The sequence below is a fragment of the Parasteatoda tepidariorum genome, chromosome 9 (genome assembly GCF_043381705.1).
Source record: "Parasteatoda tepidariorum isolate YZ-2023 chromosome 9, CAS_Ptep_4.0, whole genome shotgun sequence".
In the NCBI taxonomy this organism is placed as follows: Eukaryota; Metazoa; Arthropoda; class Arachnida; order Araneae; family Theridiidae; genus Parasteatoda; species Parasteatoda tepidariorum.
In genome coordinates this window covers 21,812,943-21,834,426 of record NC_092212.1, presented here as the reverse complement: position 1 = coordinate 21,834,426, position 21,484 = coordinate 21,812,943, and the positions used below count along the sequence as shown (strand labels likewise).

The window sequence follows — 21,484 nt, the reverse complement described above, 5'->3', positions numbered from 1 at the left end:
ATGATGCCATTTTGAGTAATTTATTTAAAACTGCACGTTTCTCAGTTTTTATATTTTTTAATATATAATCTTATTGCAGCTTAAGTTGATGAAAAGCGTTTTAGATGATGCTAAAAAATTTCTTTTAACGTTAATTGAATAAAAACAAAGATACTAAAAACAGGCAATTGTATACTATTCAACTACCTTTTAACACTGTTTCATTGCAGAATTGTGTTGGCATGATTTTGTGAGAAAAAATTAATAATCTAAAATTATTGCACGCTTTATAACTCAAATTCTGATTTGGTAACGGTCTTAAATATTACATGCATCGAAAGATAGTGCCAAATAGAGTATAAATCCATCATCAGTTTATTTGTGAAAATTAAATGAAAATGATTCTAAGCATATTCAGAATTTTCTCTCACCGACTCCCCCTCTTTGACAGTTGTGGCAACTACAGTACATTCTGTAAAGCAAACACTGCAATACATTATTAATTTTTTAAAAAAAGTACGCTGTAAAAACAGTGGTGTAATATATAACCAAATTTGGTATTTAACTCCAAAATTCGTGTGAATGAATACTTATTTTAATTTAATACTAACTCAAATGTTCTCACACATTTTAAAGGATGTAGTTAGATTTAAACGCCAATTTTTGAGAAAGCTTGCACCAAGATCAGATGCATTTACTCCATTCAAGAATTATTTTTGTCAACTTTGACGTACGCTTTGAAACCGATATTTACAATCGAGCAGAGACGGAGAAAGGTTGATTTCGTCTCGAAAAAGAAGTAAAGATAAAGCAGTAAACTGTGATCAGAAAAAGGAGTAAAATGTTTTTAGCGAATTGAAACATACTAGAATTATGTATGGTGTTTCATATCACTTTGGTGTAAAGTTGACGTCACCATTTTCGGCGTTTTTACAGTGTATATACTATCTGCAAGACTAATGCTTTTCAATTTGACTTTTTTAAATGGTAGCAAAAAGGAAACGATCCTAACTATCTTTATTATAAACTTGAAATTTTTTTTAGGTGTACACTGAAAAACGTTAAGTTAATTTAAGATAGTTTGGGTCATTTCCTTTCAGCTAAATGTGAATCAATACGAAAATAAATAAAATTGAAGGGTTTGAAACAGTATAACGATGATCAATATTTTTTTGAAAGGGGACATAATTACTTTAAACTTTTCCATTATATTATTTTGAGTTAGGTTCTTAATAAGTTTCTGGAAATAACAGAGCAATATACAGGAGCAGCTTATCGCTTTGCAAAAAGAGTGAAATTTTTCCATCAGAAAAAAAAAAAAAATACTTGTCTACTATCAATCAGATGGCAATTTTTAAAATTAATGATTTTCTTTCGCAAATATATAAAATTCATTTTTTTGCAACATACTGGTATTTAATTTATATTTCTTTCAAATATGCATAATTAAAGAGCGTTAAAAATATAAAAAATGATCAATAAAAAATATTTACAATCTAAAGATAAAGAACCTTAAATATACTTGCAAAATATATCTTTTTTTTTTTATGGAAATATAGAAAACTAACAATTTTCACTAAGATAATTTTGGTCAACGATAGTGATAAAAAAATAATGAATAAAAATCGTTAGCTGTTAATCCAAACATAGTAAATAAATGGGGGGGGGGGAAGTGATCAATCTTCGCGAATCGATATCAAAAAGTGATTGCTCAAATGCACGATACGTTATTAATGTTTTATGCATCAAGATTTTTTTTTTAAAATATGTTTATTCTTAGAAAAATTTGCTGAAAAAAGATCGAATTAGTACGTGGACTTTCGATGGAATGCACTCAAATGGCGGGTATTTTCTTTCTTCTTTTATACTAAGTCTGTAACATAGTAGTTGTCATTTTTGGCGAATGGGATTTTATATTTTGGCTTTTATGCAACGTTCACCCAATTCTGACCATTAATCCAGACCTCTATAACCCAACCCCGTAAAATTATTATTTTGTTCTTAATTGTATAGATGCTGAGTTAGAAAATAACAAACAAAGGCATAAAAATACACATATTTTTATTAAAAATATATGCATAAAAGGGGCCATATTAAATAGATGCAGCCCAATCATATAATATATATATTTATAAAATGTAAAACTTTGTACAAAATACTATTTACAGAAAGACGAGTTTTTTTTATATATATGTACAAGGTATAAGATAATAGTCCATTTGCCTAGTGTAAAGCAATATGTATTATTGAATTTATGTACACAAATACAATAAGCAATTCTTCTACCAGTGTTGTAGAATCAGCTGTATAGGACGAAGATTTGATGTCAAAAGCTGCATATAGTTCTGTAAATGACTCATATAAGCTGTCATTTAAAAATCTGCAAAGAAAAAAAAATAAAGATTAAAAACAAATTCAACAAATCAAGTCTTAAATAAGTTTAATAAAATATTTACACAGTCTTAACTTTGCAACAAGATAAAAATTTTCGCAGGTCTAGTACGATAATGCTTTTTGGATCAATAAAACAACGCGATTTTTCAACAATAATTTCTTTTTGGAGTAGGCACTTTCTGTCAATACTTCATATATAAATGGCATGTAAATTTTCAGTAAAATGATTGAATTGGTCTAAATTCAGGTTGTAATTCGAAAACCTTATTTTGATCAAGGAGTAACACTTTCATTTAAAATGGGAACTACTATTTCCCACTTAGTCGTTTAACAATATTGGCATAATTTATGTCAATTGGTCTAAATTTCTACCTTTTTGGTCCAGTACGGCACACTTAATTTACTATAAATTTCGATTAAATGCTTAACACCATTGGTGAAATTTATGTTAATGATTATGTTCCTCTAAATTTTAACCTATCATATGGCCAAAAGAAGAAAAAAAATCCTCATTTAGTCTATGAGAAACACTTTATTTTAAATGAACATAAATCTTGATTAATCCTATAACACCATAAAACTCTTCAAGGGGCACGGAATACATTTTTTCTTTCACTCGAATGTATAAAATCACTCTTCCACGCTTTTTTTCTCTTCAGAATACAAAGCTAGATATATTGACAGAAAACGTTCGAAAGCGTTTTTTCAGACCTGTTGACATATCTAGCAATATATCTATTTAAAGGGTGGTGGTTACCTGTTGCCTTATCACATACAATTTATCTGCAGCATTTTGACGAATTTCAGGGAGTAAAACAAAACGAATATGGTACACGACAGGGCGGAGTCACAAGGTGGATATAATTTACGGTCTTACAACTGTATTTAACTTTTAATAGTTGTTAAATATCTGGGATAATTGCCCGGTAGTCGGTCACGCCCCAGAACTTCAATCTAAAGATGGAAACATAAGAGATTTTTTTCCCCCTCTCCCTGAAGATTTAGCCATATCGTAAACATATTGGAAATGGGCTTGATGACTAATTGCAAGATTTTTTTTGGGCATGAATGCTCTATTAAATGGCAGCATTGAAAGAGAGATAACTTTGCTATGAAACGAAGATTAACTTTTTTTCTAGAATGTTGAGTGGGAGTAAGACAAATACATAGTTCGGAATTTCTCTTTTTAGGGTGGAGATTTGGAACTAATTGAGGTGTTTTGATAGTTATTCTACTCGCAGGTGAGAAACAAATTGCCTTTTAATTTGTCAGGTGGGGTGAAAGATAAATGCTTCAGATTTTTACAGTTTTTTCCATCCTCATAAATAGGAGCTTTATAATAAAAGAAAATTTCTTGACGAATTTCAATATATATGTATATATTTCCTTGATTGATTTTGGTGTAGGGTCCAATCGTTTAAAGATATTATTTAAAAATTAGAATTTAGCCTACGATGCTTCTTAATCATTATTTTAAAGGTTGATTACAAAATATTTAATGTTAAAAATAATTAATATTAAAAAGCACTCATTAAATCAAATTGCTAACAATAGTTCTACAACTGTTGCTATTTTATAAATAAACTAATTTTACATTTTAGGAGACTATTTCAAATAATTTCATTAGTGAAATTAATTTTTAATAGTGATTTTTTATTTTTCTGCCCTGTGCATTCTTAACCTCAGTTTAAAGCAATATGAGCTTAAGGGATAGATATAAAATGCATAAGTGTAAACTAATTACATAGGCTATGTAAAATATATATGAATTGTACATGAATAAGTTATGTTTTCTTATAACAATACTACAACAAAAAAAGAGTTAGTAAAACTAGTAAAAGAACTAGTAAACTAGTAGTAAGAACTAGTAAAATTATTTATATGATTTAACAAGAATCGTATTTATTTTAAACGATGATAAATTCCTTACTGTTTTTTACAGCTAGCTGACATTAGGAAAGAGAATATCCCGTTCTACTGCTTAATGGTTCAATAAAAATCACATCAACCCATTCCAGCTCAGTGTTTCCAGTCTATCAACCCTTATTCTAACAATATTACACACCACTATGTAAAACTATTTGCTTCTAAACGTTCACAGCCATTCAGCAACCACTACTTTTTTAATATAGAACACAATTATAATTTACGATCTAATATTGAAGTTGCCAACGTACTACATTGTCTAAATATTTTCAGTCAAAATTAACTGCCCTGGAAAGGGTTAAGTAGTTTACCCTGTCCGGTACAGCAAATTTCGATTGAAAATTCTAGTCAGGGAGAACATTAACAAGTGAGACATTAGACAGTACATCGTAAATCAGACGATATATTTAAGCTCTTTGTTGTTTAAAGAATAGTGGTTGCTAAACGTATAAAAGCAATTAGTTTTACGTTTCTAGTGGTTTGTATCATATATTGAATTCGTGGAACCAGACAGGCTACACTGCACCGAAAAAGAGGTAAAGTGTTTGGAAATGACTTTTAAGCAAAATCAAATAACAATAATTAAATGACTAAATTAATAAATGTGTATGAATTTCAAGTTCAATTAAAATTTGTAATGAAAATTAATAATTTGAAATTTATATCAAACACTGATGTTTGATGCAAAACAAACAACGTAGACCATTTTTGATTAAATTAGACTTGCTAATTTCTCAAGTGCATAAGTGGCAGATGAATCATTAAACAGCATAAGTTGAACTCTTGACTCTTTTAGATAGCAGCCTGTCAGTAGCCACTAATTCATTCTCAAAATCTAATAATCATTTTCACCACCTCCGCAAACGCAGAACAACAGCCTGTCAAGAACCTTCATCATCGAAATTCGATCGGCCCCAGCCTAATATTAAAAATGGTAACGTAGTAAGGCCTTAACAATTTCTCAACGTCAAGAGGTCCCAACAATCTCACACCCAAAGCTTCTACGAGGCGAACCGATTGATTAGCAATTGCCACGAAGAAAACAATAGAAATTGGAGGGTCGCTAAATGCAGGGAAATAAAAAAAGCATTCCAAAATGGGAGTGGTACACTCAATCTTTGAAAAATTAACGGATACAAAGCCGATTGTGGGAGGGAGGGGAACCTTATAGGTTCCTGTAAGATTGGCAGCTTTCGAGTGGGTTGCCCTTATTGCATTTTGCTCGGACCGATGAATGTTCGGCAAGATCTTATTGTCAAAAGGGACGATGCGTGGCAACTCCACCCTCTATTTCTGTGAAATTTCTTTATTCTTTTAATGTATTGGTATTGTTCCCTGCCCATCCTCAAGGCAACGATGCAGTCCAAAGCGCGAACCACACCTGCATTGCTCGCTGATTTTGAGTTATTCCCACAATAGAATGGCGTGATGATTTGGAAATTTATAAAATTAGATGGGTCTCTCAATTCTTGCAGAATACCTACTCTTCGATATTCGAATAACAAACGCATCATGGGAGGGGAAAAAATGCTACATGATCCGAATTTTGGAATCCAAAAAGTCCTTAGTACATTCTCAGAATTATAATACGGTGTAAATTTTCTGAAACCTCATTAAGGTGTTAAATAGAACCATATTTCCGTTCAAGTTTTACCATAGTATCTTGTAATCAGGTTTAATATGTTCGATAATTTGCCTCATAATATCCCCATATTAAGATTACATTAAATTTGAACGAGATTACGGTTAAACATGCTGTATGTTTTTCATATGTGCAATATATAGAATTCGACTAACGCATCAGTGTAATTCATGAGCCTATAATTAAAATGCTACATGATCTAAATTTTAGAGTGCAAATTGGTCTTGTTCGAAATTTAAAGCATATAAAGTACTACCGTAAAGACAGAATTTAGGTATAAATTATTTTGAAGTGCAATAAGGTTTCATAGTTCACTCTCAAAAAAATTAGTTTAACTCTTATACATAATTTACGTGGCGTGAACCATACGATTTAAATTTGCTGCACCCTTAATAAGGTGTTAAATTAAAGCATCTTTTTTTCAAGTCTAATCATAATATCAGGCTTAAGACGTGTGATAATACTGCTCACCTTAGTACTGCCGTGCAAATGAAAAAACAACGTAAGTGTTTCACGATAAATTTCGAGAAAATGGACTTGATAATTTATTTTATATTGCTAAATGCTACGAGCACTAAAATAGAATTTTAAGAACTAATAAAACTTATTTTTGAAATTTCTTTTGCAATAGTATGGTTTATCATACAGAAAGACCAAATATATAAAACACTTAATTTTTAATTTTTGTCACGTTGGTTTTTTTACTTCACGGCAGAATACCACGTTATGGTTGCATCAAATTTGAACGTTAACAACTTTTAATTATTTTAAACAAAGCAGTGCCAACAAAAAAGAACATCATACCAAAGAATAAAACAGAAAAGAAAAGAAAAATTCAGTGGCGTAACTAGATCAATGGTTATCGCTTTTTAATTTACTGTCGTTTACAAATAAATGATCTAGCTCATCGTTTTAAACATATTATCGTTTTCAAATAAATGATCTAATTCATCACTTTTAACATAACTCACCATTAATACTAGAGAAGACTTCACGTCCTTTTTGGCATCGGTCTTTTTGCGGTCAAGTAGGATGGAATAAGCCGGGATCTTTCAAAGATGGAGACGGGTGAGCTACAGTCGATTTCTCGTTGACTTGTCGGCCTGTTGCTGTCGTTGCTTTTACCCTGTTTTTTCAGTTGGTTGTTTTTTTCGACTAACTGGCAAACCAGATCTTTGATATCATCTAAATTTAGCTGATTGACATCGACATCAATGCCTGAAAAAAGATAAACAATAATTAAAATAGGCATTGCGTGCTAGCAACATAAATAAAGCATATAAGTTTTAAAAACAACATCCGTAATTAACTCTTGAAGTTATTTTGTTTCAAAATGTATCAGTATTTATATGTATTAATCTATCATACGACGAATTCCTATCATTTCGTTTTGTTTTTTTAGATTTTTGTTTGATAATTTGCTTAATTTAAAAAATAAGGCTGGAAGCCATGTGGCTCTTAGTTCTCTAGCTTATTTACTTAAGGCTGTTTTTTGAAGGCTCCGTCGTAACTTGAAATGCTTTTTTGGGAATAATATGCTATTTTTATAATTGCTGTAAGTTTGCAACTGTTACTTATGACTATTAGGTCAAGTTTAGCCTATCTAAAGCAAGCGTTGTCTAATTTTTTAATATTTAAAAGCTTACTCCAATGCTGCATTACCTGGGCTCATAAGAATGTGCAAAATCTGAGAATAAGGCAATTATTTTGATAATTTTTTATCTAGGTGGAAAAAAGTCGCCAAATTGATGATTTTTAAAAAAAGCTTAATAAATTTTAAAACATTTAAGTTGTTTGTCGGTTCTACTGACCAGATAATTTTTCAAACCAAGATTATGTACATAGTTTGAAATAATCGCTTTGTTTCAAATGTTGTAAGGCACTTAACTGTGGCTTTTTTATTTTCCATGGCGACAGTGCTTCCAAAAACAGCGTTAAAGGACAAGTTCAAGTAAAACAAAATTTAATATTCGTTGCTGCACAATGTTCTAGGGGTTAAGACTTAATACCCATACATGAGTACAATTAAACAAAAATTAAGTTCTAATGACATAGAGTTAATGCTCTTTTTTATGCATTAAACGATAATTCACAATTTAACAACAAATAAGAAAAAAAGTAAATTATACTGCTTTTCTACCTTTGGCATCTTACAAAAACAAACACATTTTTTAAAGTAAAAATAAATAGAAGTAACAACTTTTTAATTTGAAATATTTCAATAAAGATTTCTCCGAAAAGATTAATTCTAGCAATTACATTTATAATGCATTTCATGATGCATTATACAATAGGCGATTTAATAACCTAGTAGTGATTTTTATCACGTAAATTAAAATAAAGACTGCTTATAGAAGATAATAATTTAAATGCAAAAAATGAAAGGAAAAAAAATAAGGAAAAATATTAATAGCGCACTAAATCTTACTAACCAACCCAGACAACACGCCTTGTACTAATTCATTGGCTTGTAATGCAAGTTCGTGAGCCAATCAAACAGCAGCATTTTAGAAAAAAATGCGGCCGCGCATGTCACGCATAAGGTTCCGTCTTTAAAAAAAAATAACCTTTTAAATAGCGAAACTTACCTGTTAAAGGATATGGATTAAAAAATAAATAAAGGACATGAAAATTATAGAGGTCAGTTTTACGAAATAGAAAAACTAGACCAACCACCCAGGTAGAGATGTCCAGATGTCACGGATTTTTAATTGTCATTTCTAAGGTATTTACTTTTCTTACGCCTGCCAGCTGTTAAGAAAGCATGATGTCAGGGTTAGGAATTTTGCTCCCTGTATAGACCACCGCCCCTTTTGAACGCTTTGGGGATAATTGCTATGCCAACAGATTTTGACGCTTGCCATTTTCCTATTACACCCACTGATGACGTAATGCTAATGCTATTATGTAAGTTATGCAGAAAGAATCGTCTGCAAGTTCCAAGTAATTTAATTTTATATGGAATTTTTTTTTAGAACTTTGAAATTAAAACAATGAATTATTTAAAAAAAATGTCTCCATGCTCGAACAGTTATTAAAAATTATTTGCTGATAAACAATTTCGCAAAATTATATATGAATTTCAACATTTCTAAACATTATAATTAAAAAAGCAGATCTGAAAGTTAAGCTTAAAGGTAGGTTACAAGTTGAAGATAAGTTGGGGATTAGGTAAGTTAATAATTGCAGATTACTCTTAGATAAGTTTTAAAAAATGAAGAGTTGATTTATGTAAGTTAAAGATTACATTTTGATAATTTAAAAGTTGAAGGATAGACTCAAGACAAGAAAAGTTGAAAAGACTTAGAAATGTTAAAAGTTTGAAGATTTAACTTTGATAAGGTTTGTTGATGTTTTAATTTACTTCGTGGATGGAATACCTAAAAAGAAGAAAAATCGAAACATTTTTCTAAAACTGAATTTTAAATCGAAGCGGGAAGGGAAAAAAAATGGAATGCGCTAAAAAAGAACATGTTTATGTCGCAAAATCGAAATCACCCACGAACAACTGTGGAATTTCAAGGTTTTTCAAAAAAATTTATAGCCGTTGAAACTAGCACCTGATTCACAATGCAACGTGTTTAGAAAGAGTTATAGAGCGTAATCAGAAGCAATGCAGTAGAATCAAATTAGAAACCCAAGATGCGAGTAGTTCCAAAATGGAACATTACTTTGCAAATCACGTTTGCTTTCTGAGATGAGGTAGCAGAAGGTGTGCCATCGAATTTACCCCAACTGCTTTTATTAACCCACCCTTTTCAAGTACTTATGAGAAAGAAATTACTTCAAATACTTTGCTTTCTGAAACAAAAAAACTAATAGTGAAACAGTTATCGCTTTTATTCTCTGGAAATTGCAATATGTCGTTTTTTAAAAAACGAATACGACATAATGGGATAGAAAACACTTTCTATGAACAAAACAATCGTCTTAAAAGAAATAGTTTTCAAATAAAGAATTCGTTTTAATATCAAATTTTATGAATGAAACCAAATAATGCAAACCTGCGATTCGTTAAATTTCTGATTGAAAGAAATTAGGAAATTAATTCAAATAATTTTAAACAACCTATAATATTTATGAAGGAATAATTATTGACTAAAAAGAAAAAAGTCTAAAAAAATATACATTATTACATAATAGTTCAATTTGTTAGATATTTACTTTTAATGAAAAAAAAAATATTTAAAAAGGAACTAAGAGAGAACAATTTAGCATACTTCATAATATAATTAATATTTAAAATACTAATTAATTTTTCATAAATAAATAAGTCCTAATTTATTTATGAAAAATTCAAACAAATACGTTTTATAAGGTCGGGAGATGAATTAAAGAAAAGAAAATGCTTACTTAAACTGATTCGAAATTCGTTATTTAAAAAGCAAACGATTTATAGCTTTAAAAAAAAGCGGCAAGTTAATTTTAACGAAATAAGACTTAATTTTTATAAATCGTCTGAAATAATATCTTTTAACATTTTGCTTTTAATAAACCCAAACGATGAAATAGTATTTTAAATTCATTATTTCGATTTCGTGAGGTGGCAAATTTAAAGTTTTGAAAAATTAAACCGATTCTGAATGTTTATACATCTTTATGGAATGTTCCGATACATATGTGTGTTGGGCGAATAATTTTGTATTAATACCATATCTCTTTGAAAACCCATAGCATCAAATTCAGCTGTATTGATCCAATATCGTTCCCAGTAAGATACTTCTCATTAATGCAGAACATTATAATCCATTTCTAGTAAGTAAATGAAAGTTGCATTATATACTTTAACTTATGTTCACTGGGAAATACGAGTAAAAGAGTTTCGCACGCTGCAAGGGGGGAATAAAGACTGTCAAAGCAATATTGTTCGACTCTCGGCGTGTGTCAGCAGTCGTTGCTTCTTTGTTCAAGTTTTATGCCAGCAAGGGGTGGTCACGAAATCGAATGACATGACACGTGCGCTAAGCGTGCATCAGAGAGAATTGTCGGATGTTGAATCATAAGGCTTCGGGCATGGGCATGTGCTATGACGACACCAGAGCAATATTGCCCGATCCCTTGAATACAAATTAAAACTCTTTTAATTTCTGTGAAATATTGAATACTGTTGTTACTACTGAATACTACATACTGTTTGAAAATTTATGTTAAATTGTTTACTTTCATTTACTTATTTTCTTCAAAACACTTTTTTTTTAATTTACTGAATATGCAAATCACGTGAAATACCTTCTGTAATATATTAAATTTAATGAATGAATTTAAAAAAAAGTATTTGTGATAACAATTTTTTTTAGATATGAAAACAAGATTTATTTTGCCAAGTCTTTATCTGAAGTATTTTTTAGTCTTATTTGAATCTACAATACTAATTTATTTTGGCAAGTCTATTAATGCTAGAGATTTATTTTGGCACATTTTAGTGGATAAAATGACTATGGGGTGATATTTTTGTAGTTTTGAAGTTGAAGAACTAATTAAGTGCATTTGGCAAACTACAGACAGTCTCTCTTTTTTTGTTTTGTTTTTTAAAATGTTCAAAGTAAGACCCGCTATGACACGGACAATTTGAACGAGTTGATTTTGACAATTTCTATTTTGTGGATAAGAAATAAAGATGAGGCAAAATTACCTACTATTGTCAGTGTACTTAAATCTAGATTACTAAAATGTCACTTAGAATTTTTCTTCATTTAAATCTTTAATTCCAATTCAGTTTTGATAGTTGATTTAATATAAGTTGATAGTTGATTTAAAGATATTTTATCATTATAAAATATAGCGTAGTTAGTGCGAAAATTATCACTAAATATACATCCCCTTAAGTATTTTCATAAGTCCGGATATAATCGAACACGTTCCATAAGTCCCCACAACATTGAGAGGGGGGATGGTACCGTTGATTTGAAGCGTATTTCCCAGATTTACAACACAATAGGGTGATGGGGAGGATAAAATTTTCTCAAAATAATAAATATTCGCTCCAGAGAACGATCTCAATAATCACTGGAGTTACAGTACTTTTTGACTTTAATCATCAATCCCTCCCACTGATATTCGAATCGAAAAAAAAAAAAAATTGATGGGGAGCATAACTCGTGCCAGCTTCAAAGGTATTATTATTGTGGAGCATTATATATTATTTGATTGATCTCTGTGGATAATCCAAAAAGCTGCTGTTTTTGTAATCCGATCAAATTTTTTTTATATATTTTCTGAGTGTTTAGTTGTATGCAGGCGATTTAGCAGGTGCAGACGACAGTTAAGTAATCGCGTGACGGATTAATTTTTCAGCAGTTGTTTCTTTGGTGTGTTGATCACAAAATTGGTGATGTAACTTATTCAAGAAAAGTAATATAAAAAATAAAAGTTTTTTTTTTCTCCTTTCTTCGCAATTTTCCTAGTAAAATACACCGCCCCAAAAGATGCATATATTTTAATGGCGGTAACTGAAACTAAATAGTTAAAATACCTTCAAAATTTCAGTATTTAACCCTTTAATGGGCCATTTATTTCTAGTAAAGGTAAATTAAAGTATTTTTGGAATTGAAATTGATATAAGAAAAAAAAAACTTTAGCTTACAAAAAATTAATCTAAATTTTAATGCCATTTTTTTTCTTTGTTTTGGTGGTAAGTATATTTACCACTACCTATTAGAAATTGTTGACTTTTATTTTTCGTTATTTATAAAATAAATTTTATAAATGTTACAAACTTATGCATTTTATAACTTTTATACGTTTTTTTAAACTAAAAAATGGCTACCAATTTTAGTCAAACGCACTTCAAGAAAGCTGAAGTTATTAACAAATGGAAACCTAATTAAAAGTGGTAAAAAAGTTCCCCATGGACTTTAAAAAGTGGTGGTAAGTATATTTACCATGGCCTTTGAAAGGGTTAATGCGTTCATATAAAACTATAAACTTAGTCATTTATTTTAAAAAGTGAAATAGTTTTAAAATACAATATTAACCATAGATAGCTTAACATTCAACTGAATAGTACACCGACTTTAGCAAGTTTGGAGAATTCGAGTAATAAATTTTAAGGTCAGGAAAAATTAAAAATATTTATTAGTTATTTACATTTAAACCCACCAAACCATGCTTGTTTTGTTTTACACAATTAAAAAAGTCAACTAATGGAACGTTAGTTATAAAACAGCAATGATTAGCTTTTAATATGCAGAAAAATTGTGACAAAATAATTTTAGTTTGGAGTTATTTTGATTGCTTTCATAATTAGAAAACGACAATGAAATAATTACACATTAAATAGAAAGAAAGAAAAATAACGAATTAAAACTCAAGCGATATTTTATCCTAGAAATCATTGCGTGGTTAAGGCGAATATATTTTGATGCAATTGCAAAGAATGAAAAAAAATATGAATCTTACTATCATTAATTAAAACTAAACATGTCATTTAATAATAATAATAAAAAACTATGCATGCCCGACACTTAAAACAATTTTCTTCCGGCATTTTTTAAAACATCACTTCAGCTGTCGCTAAGATAATATGCAAAATTATATGCGGGTAGGAGCAATTAAGCATACTTCAGAAACAGATGTTTCCAATGCTTAATGTATGCAAGGACCAGAATACGCGTGTTTTCCCACGGTTCCCGTTCACAGACAAAATGATCAAAAACAGCAGGGAGGGAAAAAATCATCGAACCTTAAGTGATCGCTTGCAACAATCATTTACAATTGTACGAATACTAGATTTTCACCTGAGGCTATGAAATTAACTGCTATACATGACTGACTGACTATAAAGGCTACATTTAGCACGTCGCAAAAAATTGTACGTGTCATTTATTTACTTTTCTGCAGGGTTAATAATTGGCGACATCCAGCCAAGTGTAAGGTGTGATAGCGCCGTCTATGAATTGTTAATAAATTATAACGCACGCCGTATTCTAGGTTTCTCATTAAAAATATTATGATATGACTGACAAGTTGCTAGTGAGTAAAGACAATAAAGTTGCAAGCTTTTTTTTTTTAAAAAATATCTAAATTTTTAAAGCCTAATCGTTAAATTGAATCCTACAGTATTTTATTACATTTTAGATAAAATAATATATTTTAAATAAAAACTTGATCTTTCATGACTTACAAAAGGCGAAATAATAGCTTCGAAAGTTATTTACTTCAATAAGACTCATGTATGTATGAAGGGATTGGAACAATATAATGAAAAGCCACATTTTCAAATTGTTTACGAGATCGATTTTGGAGAAAAACACCGTGATTTTCATAAAGATAATAAGTTTTTTCCTTGTATTATGTTGCTGAAATAACCTATCTGGAAACAATACTAAGGAGAAGTTTGTAAAAAGTAAAAAAAATATATAATGTCACCCTTGTTAACCCAAGCCAATACACATACACACACACACGTCACGAANTATATATATATATATCGGGTGATGGTTAGTACGAGCACAGGTAGTGATTCCAGGTTTTAATTAAGTTCAACTATATAAAAGTCGATTTATCCGCAGTATTAATTATATATGCTAATTAACGGAAATATTCAAGAAGTAATAAAACTAAATGGTACTTATATAGTAAGCACCAAAAAAAAATCGAATTAATTTTAACTAAAATTTACCCAAACACAATTAACGAAAATTCGACAAATGTACTTATTAAGAATAAATTTAAAATCCTATCATGAAAAGCATCGATTTCTCGCCAAAATGACAGATGGCGTCGCCAAACGAGAAAAACCAATCGAGCCAATTAGTAGCGCGACAATCTTCAAGTCATCCACCTGAATCATTAAAATAAGGTAGAAAAACCAAACCCTCTCGTAGAAATCAGGTTTAACGAGCGATAAATTAACATCAAGAAGCGTGAGAATTTCCCCAAGGGTACGGTCAGCGGCGAAACAACGGCAGCTGCAAAACCGACTGGACAATGCCGCTTCACGAACCGAAGAGGGTAATTATAATTACTCCAAAACACCGTATGATGATAATACGAGAAAAGAAAAAATAAAGTAAAAGGGTTCCTACTTAAAGAAGAAAAAAAATATATTAACTGTAACCAATAAAAAGAGCCTTGCGTGATGAAGGGATATAAACTGGTGCCTTAATCACATGAAGTCTAAATCACATATGTTGTAATGTTTAGTGTTTTTTTTTATTTTTTTATATGTGTATATTTGAGTCGTTGAACTATGTGTAGTTAAAGAGGGGAAGGAGAGATAAAACAGACGACAGTCGCGATCGCGATAGCTCACTTATCAGACGACCTCCAGAAGGTTGGCATGAATAATACGTTGGCATAAATTGCATTCATGCCAACCTGCATAGACATACTGGTAGCTTGAAGTCAATTAATTTTACAATTTTATTCAAAAGTATAAGTATCTTTTATATATATATGTATATAAATATTAAATAATAAAATATTAAAGAAAAAACCCGACTTTTTACTCTTTTTTTTTAACGTTTTATAAGAGATTATTGCAACGCATTTTAAGATAAATTTCATATAAAATGAACATATTACCTGGAAAATTGACTGAGACTATGTAAACTCAATTCTAAATCACACTCAATATTTTATTTCTTACTTTTTTGTGCAAAACCATTTTATTTATTTATTTTTAAATTAAGTTTTTTTTTCCAGTAATTATTTCTTCAGTTAAAAATTGAGTTTTCAGAATTAGCCGAAAACTTACAGAAAATACCACAAAACTATGAAGATTTTAAAACTCGAAATTTTAGTTCATTGGCTTTTTTTATAGATAATTATATGAACAGAAAAAATCGTTTTTTCGAACTACCATAAAACATTATGGCAACACAAGAAACTGAATTTAAATAATAAATTTTGATTAAACGACTTTGCTGTAGATGGAATTTTTAGCATTCAAGAATACAATATAAATATACTTAAAGTTATATTTGACTTTACCCGAAATTATAAAAACAATAAAAAAAATTTCCCTAATAAAAAAGGAATACTGCATTTAAAGTAAATCCATTCATCAAAAACTTTAAAAAATAAAAAAAAAGCTGAACCATCGCTTCATATTGTTTTAACTTTCCTTAAAGAAAACAATATATTCTTTTTCAATCTAACATAACAAGAAAAGAAAAAAACAGACAGAAAATTACTATAATTACATAGCCTTTTAAAGTATACATTTATAAATGCATAACTTTTGGAGTCCTGCAGAGCCGGACCCCACAATACGTCGAAAATAGTTTCTTAACAAAAGATTTTAGAGAAAACAATAAGTTAAATAAAAAAAAACAGAACTGGAATAATTAAAGAAAATGCTGGACTTGGAAATGGTTGCTGACCCACAATGACAAGGGCGTGTCCGTAAATGCCAGTAGTTTTACTGAAAATAGAATATCTCGCCAACAATGACTTCACCATTGGTGGTCTTTTAACTCTTTGTATTTCTTTTAGTAATTACCATTCGAAATGTAGTAAAATAAAAGTCACAATTTGTTATGTTTAGCTGAAAGGTCAAAATTTAAACGAATGAGATTTTATTCGACAAAAATTCTTCATGAGGTGAGTAACAAACTGCTAACTATGATTTCCATTCAAAAATGCATTTATAATAAGAAATTTAGAAAGATAAAAAAAATTTTTAAGTTGTATAGAAAGATTAGAATTTAAAACTTAATGATGTGATTTATTTATTAACACAATTGGTTAAAATTTAAATGCATGAGGAATTTTTTTTTTTTCTTGGCAAAAATTCTTCACGAGGTGAGTAACAAACTGCTAACTATGATTTCCATTCAAAAATGCATTTATAATAGGAAATTTAGTAAGATAAAAAACACAATTTGTTAAAAGTTGTATTGAAAGGTCAGAATTTAAAACTTAATGATGTAATTTGTTTATTTGCTAATTCTAGTGAGTGAAACTATAATGTTCATTTAAAGATGCATTTAATGTATGGAATTCATTAATATAAAAAACACAATTTGTTAAAATAGTGGAATATTGAACCCAGTGATGAGATTTTAATTGTTTATAAAAACAATTAAAATCTAGAGAGAGAGAGAGAGAGATAATTTTCATTTCAAAATGCGTTTACGTTACGTAACATCAAACTTTCAATCAGTTCTCTGTTTTTTTTTTAAAATGACAGATGTGCCTCATTTCGAAGCAAAAAAAAAAAAACAAAGAAAAGAAAAAAAAATAATCCAAACTTAAGGTGGTCTCTTGGCGAAGTATTTTCTGACATGTAACTACACGCACTTCTCAAATATATCTTGCCAAAAAAAGTTGGCAAAGAAGTTTCTTTTTAATCGATGAGAGCGAGAAAAGTTCGTGATCTGGGGCTGCAGTGAAGCAATCGGGGTGGTCCAAACTACAAACACTAGGATTTCTCACGATGACAGGTAACCAGCGTAAAGGGGACACGTGCTTAAGTAAATCAATCAGGTGGCACAGATAGAGTACTTCAAACCATAAGCACCTGTTGTGGTACTTTTTGAGGGTGGGGCAAGAAATGGGAGTTTGAATAGGTGACCAATGCAGATGTGGACAGGGCAGAGTGTTGACCAATTAATTTTGCAAGAAAATGTATTGTAGATGAAAGAAAAGTACTCAGTGTTACTCAAGAAATACGGGTTTGCCATTATAAGAATTGTTAGCTGTAACTGTAATAAGTAATCAATGTTTTATTAGATGCAAACATTTATACATTTTTTATCTAGTTAAATTAAAGAAAAATATGATTTTTTACCTTGGGAAAAAGTTATGAGCATTTTCTATGAATTCGTTGTAATTATTCGGGGAATAAAAATTCCGAAATTCTAATATTGCACATTGTTGAGCAATCGTGCCAAAAAAGAATGTACAGAACTCTATAGAACTCAAACTATATAACCATCACGAAGCTAATGTATTTTCCTTCCCTCATTTCAAGGAAATGTTAATAACAGAAATCAGTTAGCATTTTCGGAATCTTTTTTTATTTATCTTTTTATATCCAAAAGGAGAAATTTTTGTTTACGTTTTTCTATTGAATGCAGATTAAGAAATTAACAACAAAATAATTGTTATTTATATCAAGTTGTTCCAACATCGTGAGTTTACATATGACAATGTCTTTCGTAAAGTATTGCTTTTTCGTTACCCGAGAAGACATTCATATAGCATTCCGTACGTGAATTCCACGCTAACTCTGAAGAGAACTGATGTTGTTTTGTAGGAATTGCGCTACGCAATATTTATGTACTTAAGCTTGCGTGAGATTTAGAACTTTTAAGAATGTATGTTCTGTGCACATTGTACTACAGAATCATCTGTCTCGGTTTTCAACTAAGCTTGCGCAGATTATACGTTAATGAAATTATTATTAGCATGGGAGAAAGCTTGCACGGAATATCCGTATGTGAAATTATTATTATACGTGGAGAAAGTTTGCGCAGGATATACGTACGTGAAATTATTTTCATACGTATGAGAGAAAGCTTGAGCAGAATACACGTAGATGAAATTATTTATGCGTATGGAAAAAAAGCGTGTGCAGAACATTATACGTTAGGGAGAAAGCTTGCGCAGAAAAGCATAAACTGTGAGAGTGTTGAAGCGAAGCCCTATTACGGTTAAAACATCAAAAAATGCTGTATCTAGTTTTCAGTAGCTTGACAAAAAGCAGAAATTTATTTTGTATGCTAAGCATACTTCGTTTTAATAAACAAACAAAAAAACTTAAGTTCGTTGATTAAAACCAATCGATTGATTAATAAAAAAAAAACTTTTTTCCAAAGTCGAATAACTTTTCAAGCACAATAAGATTTCATTGCAATACCTTCAGAACTTGCTCTATCATGTTGTATGCAAGCAGCTGCTTAGGGAACATAATCCCTACAAACTAGTAAAGAAACACTTTATACTTGAAACAGATTTTCAGCGAAAGCCTTTATGTAACAATCGTTACACCTGGCCTTCCGAATCAAATGCGACCTCCCCTGGTTTGAAGTTTTTCTGCCAACACAATTGCCTCCAATCTCTCTACCCCTGTACACCCACCTGTGAATAAAGGTAGTGGTTATTTCGGGCTTTTACCTGAAGAATGGTAGAATGATGAATGTTTAGATCCTAAACTTTATGGTAAGGACTCTTCTTACCCCCCCCTCCCCCCACAGCACTATTAAATGGTTTATCTGGTTTCTCGTGTTAAACCACTTACTTTAAGAAGCTATGCAGATCCCACCCTTGTTGACCATTTCTGCATCTCTTAACAGGGACTTAGCAAAACCAATTTCCGCAATAAAATATTCCTTTAGTAGAGTTAATGGGTTTTTTTATGTGGATTAAATAGCTTTAAAAATGTTTTTATTACACTATGGTTCGTAAATGAAATCATCTGGATTGTTACTTCGTATGCATTTTTAAGATATTGAAAGGATAGATTCAAGTGGATTTATGGACTTATAGAAAGAAAAACAAAATTTATAGCTTTTATTGAATAAGTATTATAAATAATGATTAGACTGCTTGTTTACTTTTAATGCATCAAAAGTAGAAAGTCGCTTAAAAAACAAAAACTTGCAAATCATGATTTTTATAAATTAGCAAATAAAAAACTTTTTTTCTGTTAAAGTCTACAGAATTAATTTTTCGACTTTAAAGAACACTATAGTTTGGGAAAAACGTTTCATGGCGATTTCTCTTTCATCTATGAGTTTTAAATGCTGAAAATTGTTTTTCAAAACAACAAAATACAAACGAAATTACGACAGGATAACTCCGGATTACGCAGTGTAGAAGTAATTATACGATAATTTGCTTGCATTTTGATATTTTTAAAACATTTTTTCAGTATTGAAATTTCACGGTTTACACCAAGTTTGCATAAACTCCCTTTTCTCTAAACTGTAAAATTTTCAATTACCATAGAATTTAAAATTTAGAAAAATTTCTTGTGTGTTATAGCATCCTTTTAAGTTCAGTGACAATGAATATTATAGACTTATTTTCGTTTCGATGTTCAATTATGTAAAGCAAAAGTAGATCTGCATGCTTAAAATAAACAATAAGCCTTCTTATTTTCTTCCGACGCTAAATTATCAAAAGTAAACAACATTTCTATAGTTGTATCCCTACAAAAGTTTTTTTTTAATCAATAATTTTCTTTTTCGAGGAGGGAAAATGATTAAGAATGCTAAGTACCCAAAAACACGTAAAATATCAATAAATCAATGCGAGGTAAAGTCATAAAAATTTGTATTTAAAGAACACGTTTTTGGTATTTAGAAAATCATTATCTAAACATACAAAATGCAACGCTAGCATACTTATTTATTTATTTTTAATTGAATAAGATAGTAAGCATTACATACATCATAATTTTCAGGCTGTCTCAATATGCGATCCCTTTATCTCAAAACTGCACAGGAAAAAATTTAACTGGTTAAATTTATAGCGTCGTTCTCACGTCAGCAATTATTTTAATCACCTTGCAACTCATAACAACATAATTTTGAAATTAAAATGTTTCAACCAAGGCGCGGTCAAGTAGACCACCGCCAAAGAAGGACATACATATAAGCGACCACACATTAGCGTATATTGATATTTTTACAAGACAATAATTATTGCCTTATCAAAAGAAAATTCTTATCTTAACTAAAATAAGTTCATCAGAGCAGAAATTACTGCTGGGACACAAAGTTTATGTCTTCTAATTGGGTGGTCGCATCTTCTGTCCACAGCACACGCGTTTCTATTGAGACGTCAATCGATCGAGGAATCAATCAAGAACGATTAATCGAAGTATGAGATCGTTTAAAGCCATTTCTTGAAACCTATCTTTATCTGGTGCACCAATCAGAAGGGTGGAGCAAGTCCTTACTCGAGAAATTAGCTGACATCCACAATCTAAACCTTCTAGGCAGGGCGAGGCGACCACAAAACCAATGAAGAAATCCTATGCTTAATCAATTAAAAAAATGTATATATACCCTTTTTTTTTCTTAACCTGATTGATGTGCCGGAATGATGTAGTGCGCATGCGCGATAGTCGCACCCTTGGTGGGTGTGATCTTTAATGAATATTTTGGAAACATCATTCAAAATCGAAGTATAAACTAACAACGTGATAGGATATCCTAATGTATTCTATCATTCTATTTTGCAAACAAAGTTTTCAGTAAGCCCAGCAGGCGATTGAGTTGTCGAGGAAAAAGATCTACCGCCCCAATTAATTCTTCAAAACAATTTCTAACATTATAATTTAGATCAATGAATTCAAATTATGTATCTCTATTTCGCGCCCAAATCATAAACACAACATAAAAAAAAGCAGAACGTATGATGTACTAATTTAAAATCAATGACAACTACAGAAGCTAATGATTAAATTAACAAACCAAACAATATTATCTGAAATACCTATTTCAGTTTAATGTTTATAAATATTCATAATACTCATAAATTATTAAAGCGATCTTTCCTTTAACAACCGCATTGTGTAAAACATTTTAAGGGGGCGGGGGTTGTCGTTGAATATATATTTAACGCATTAATGGACATAAGGCCCAAAAA

The 21,484-nt window shown here is 30.3% G+C and overlaps 1 protein-coding gene across 1 annotated transcript in view; it reads right to left on the bottom strand.

The window, feature by feature from the left end:
- Window positions 1-2,023: 2,023 nt before the first annotated feature.
- LOC107444748 (uncharacterized) overlaps window positions 2,024-21,484 on the bottom strand; it is a 34,166-nt gene continuing 14,705 nt past the window's right edge. Inside the window, exons 4-5 of the mRNA XM_043051774.2 lie at window positions 6,913-7,159; window positions 2,024-2,359 (exon numbers count right to left, since the gene is read on the bottom strand). Coding sequence (XP_042907708.1) covers window positions 6,933-7,159 — 227 coding nt within the window. The 3' untranslated portion in view covers window positions 2,024-2,359; window positions 6,913-6,932. The remainder of the gene's footprint in view (window positions 2,360-6,912; window positions 7,160-21,484) is intronic.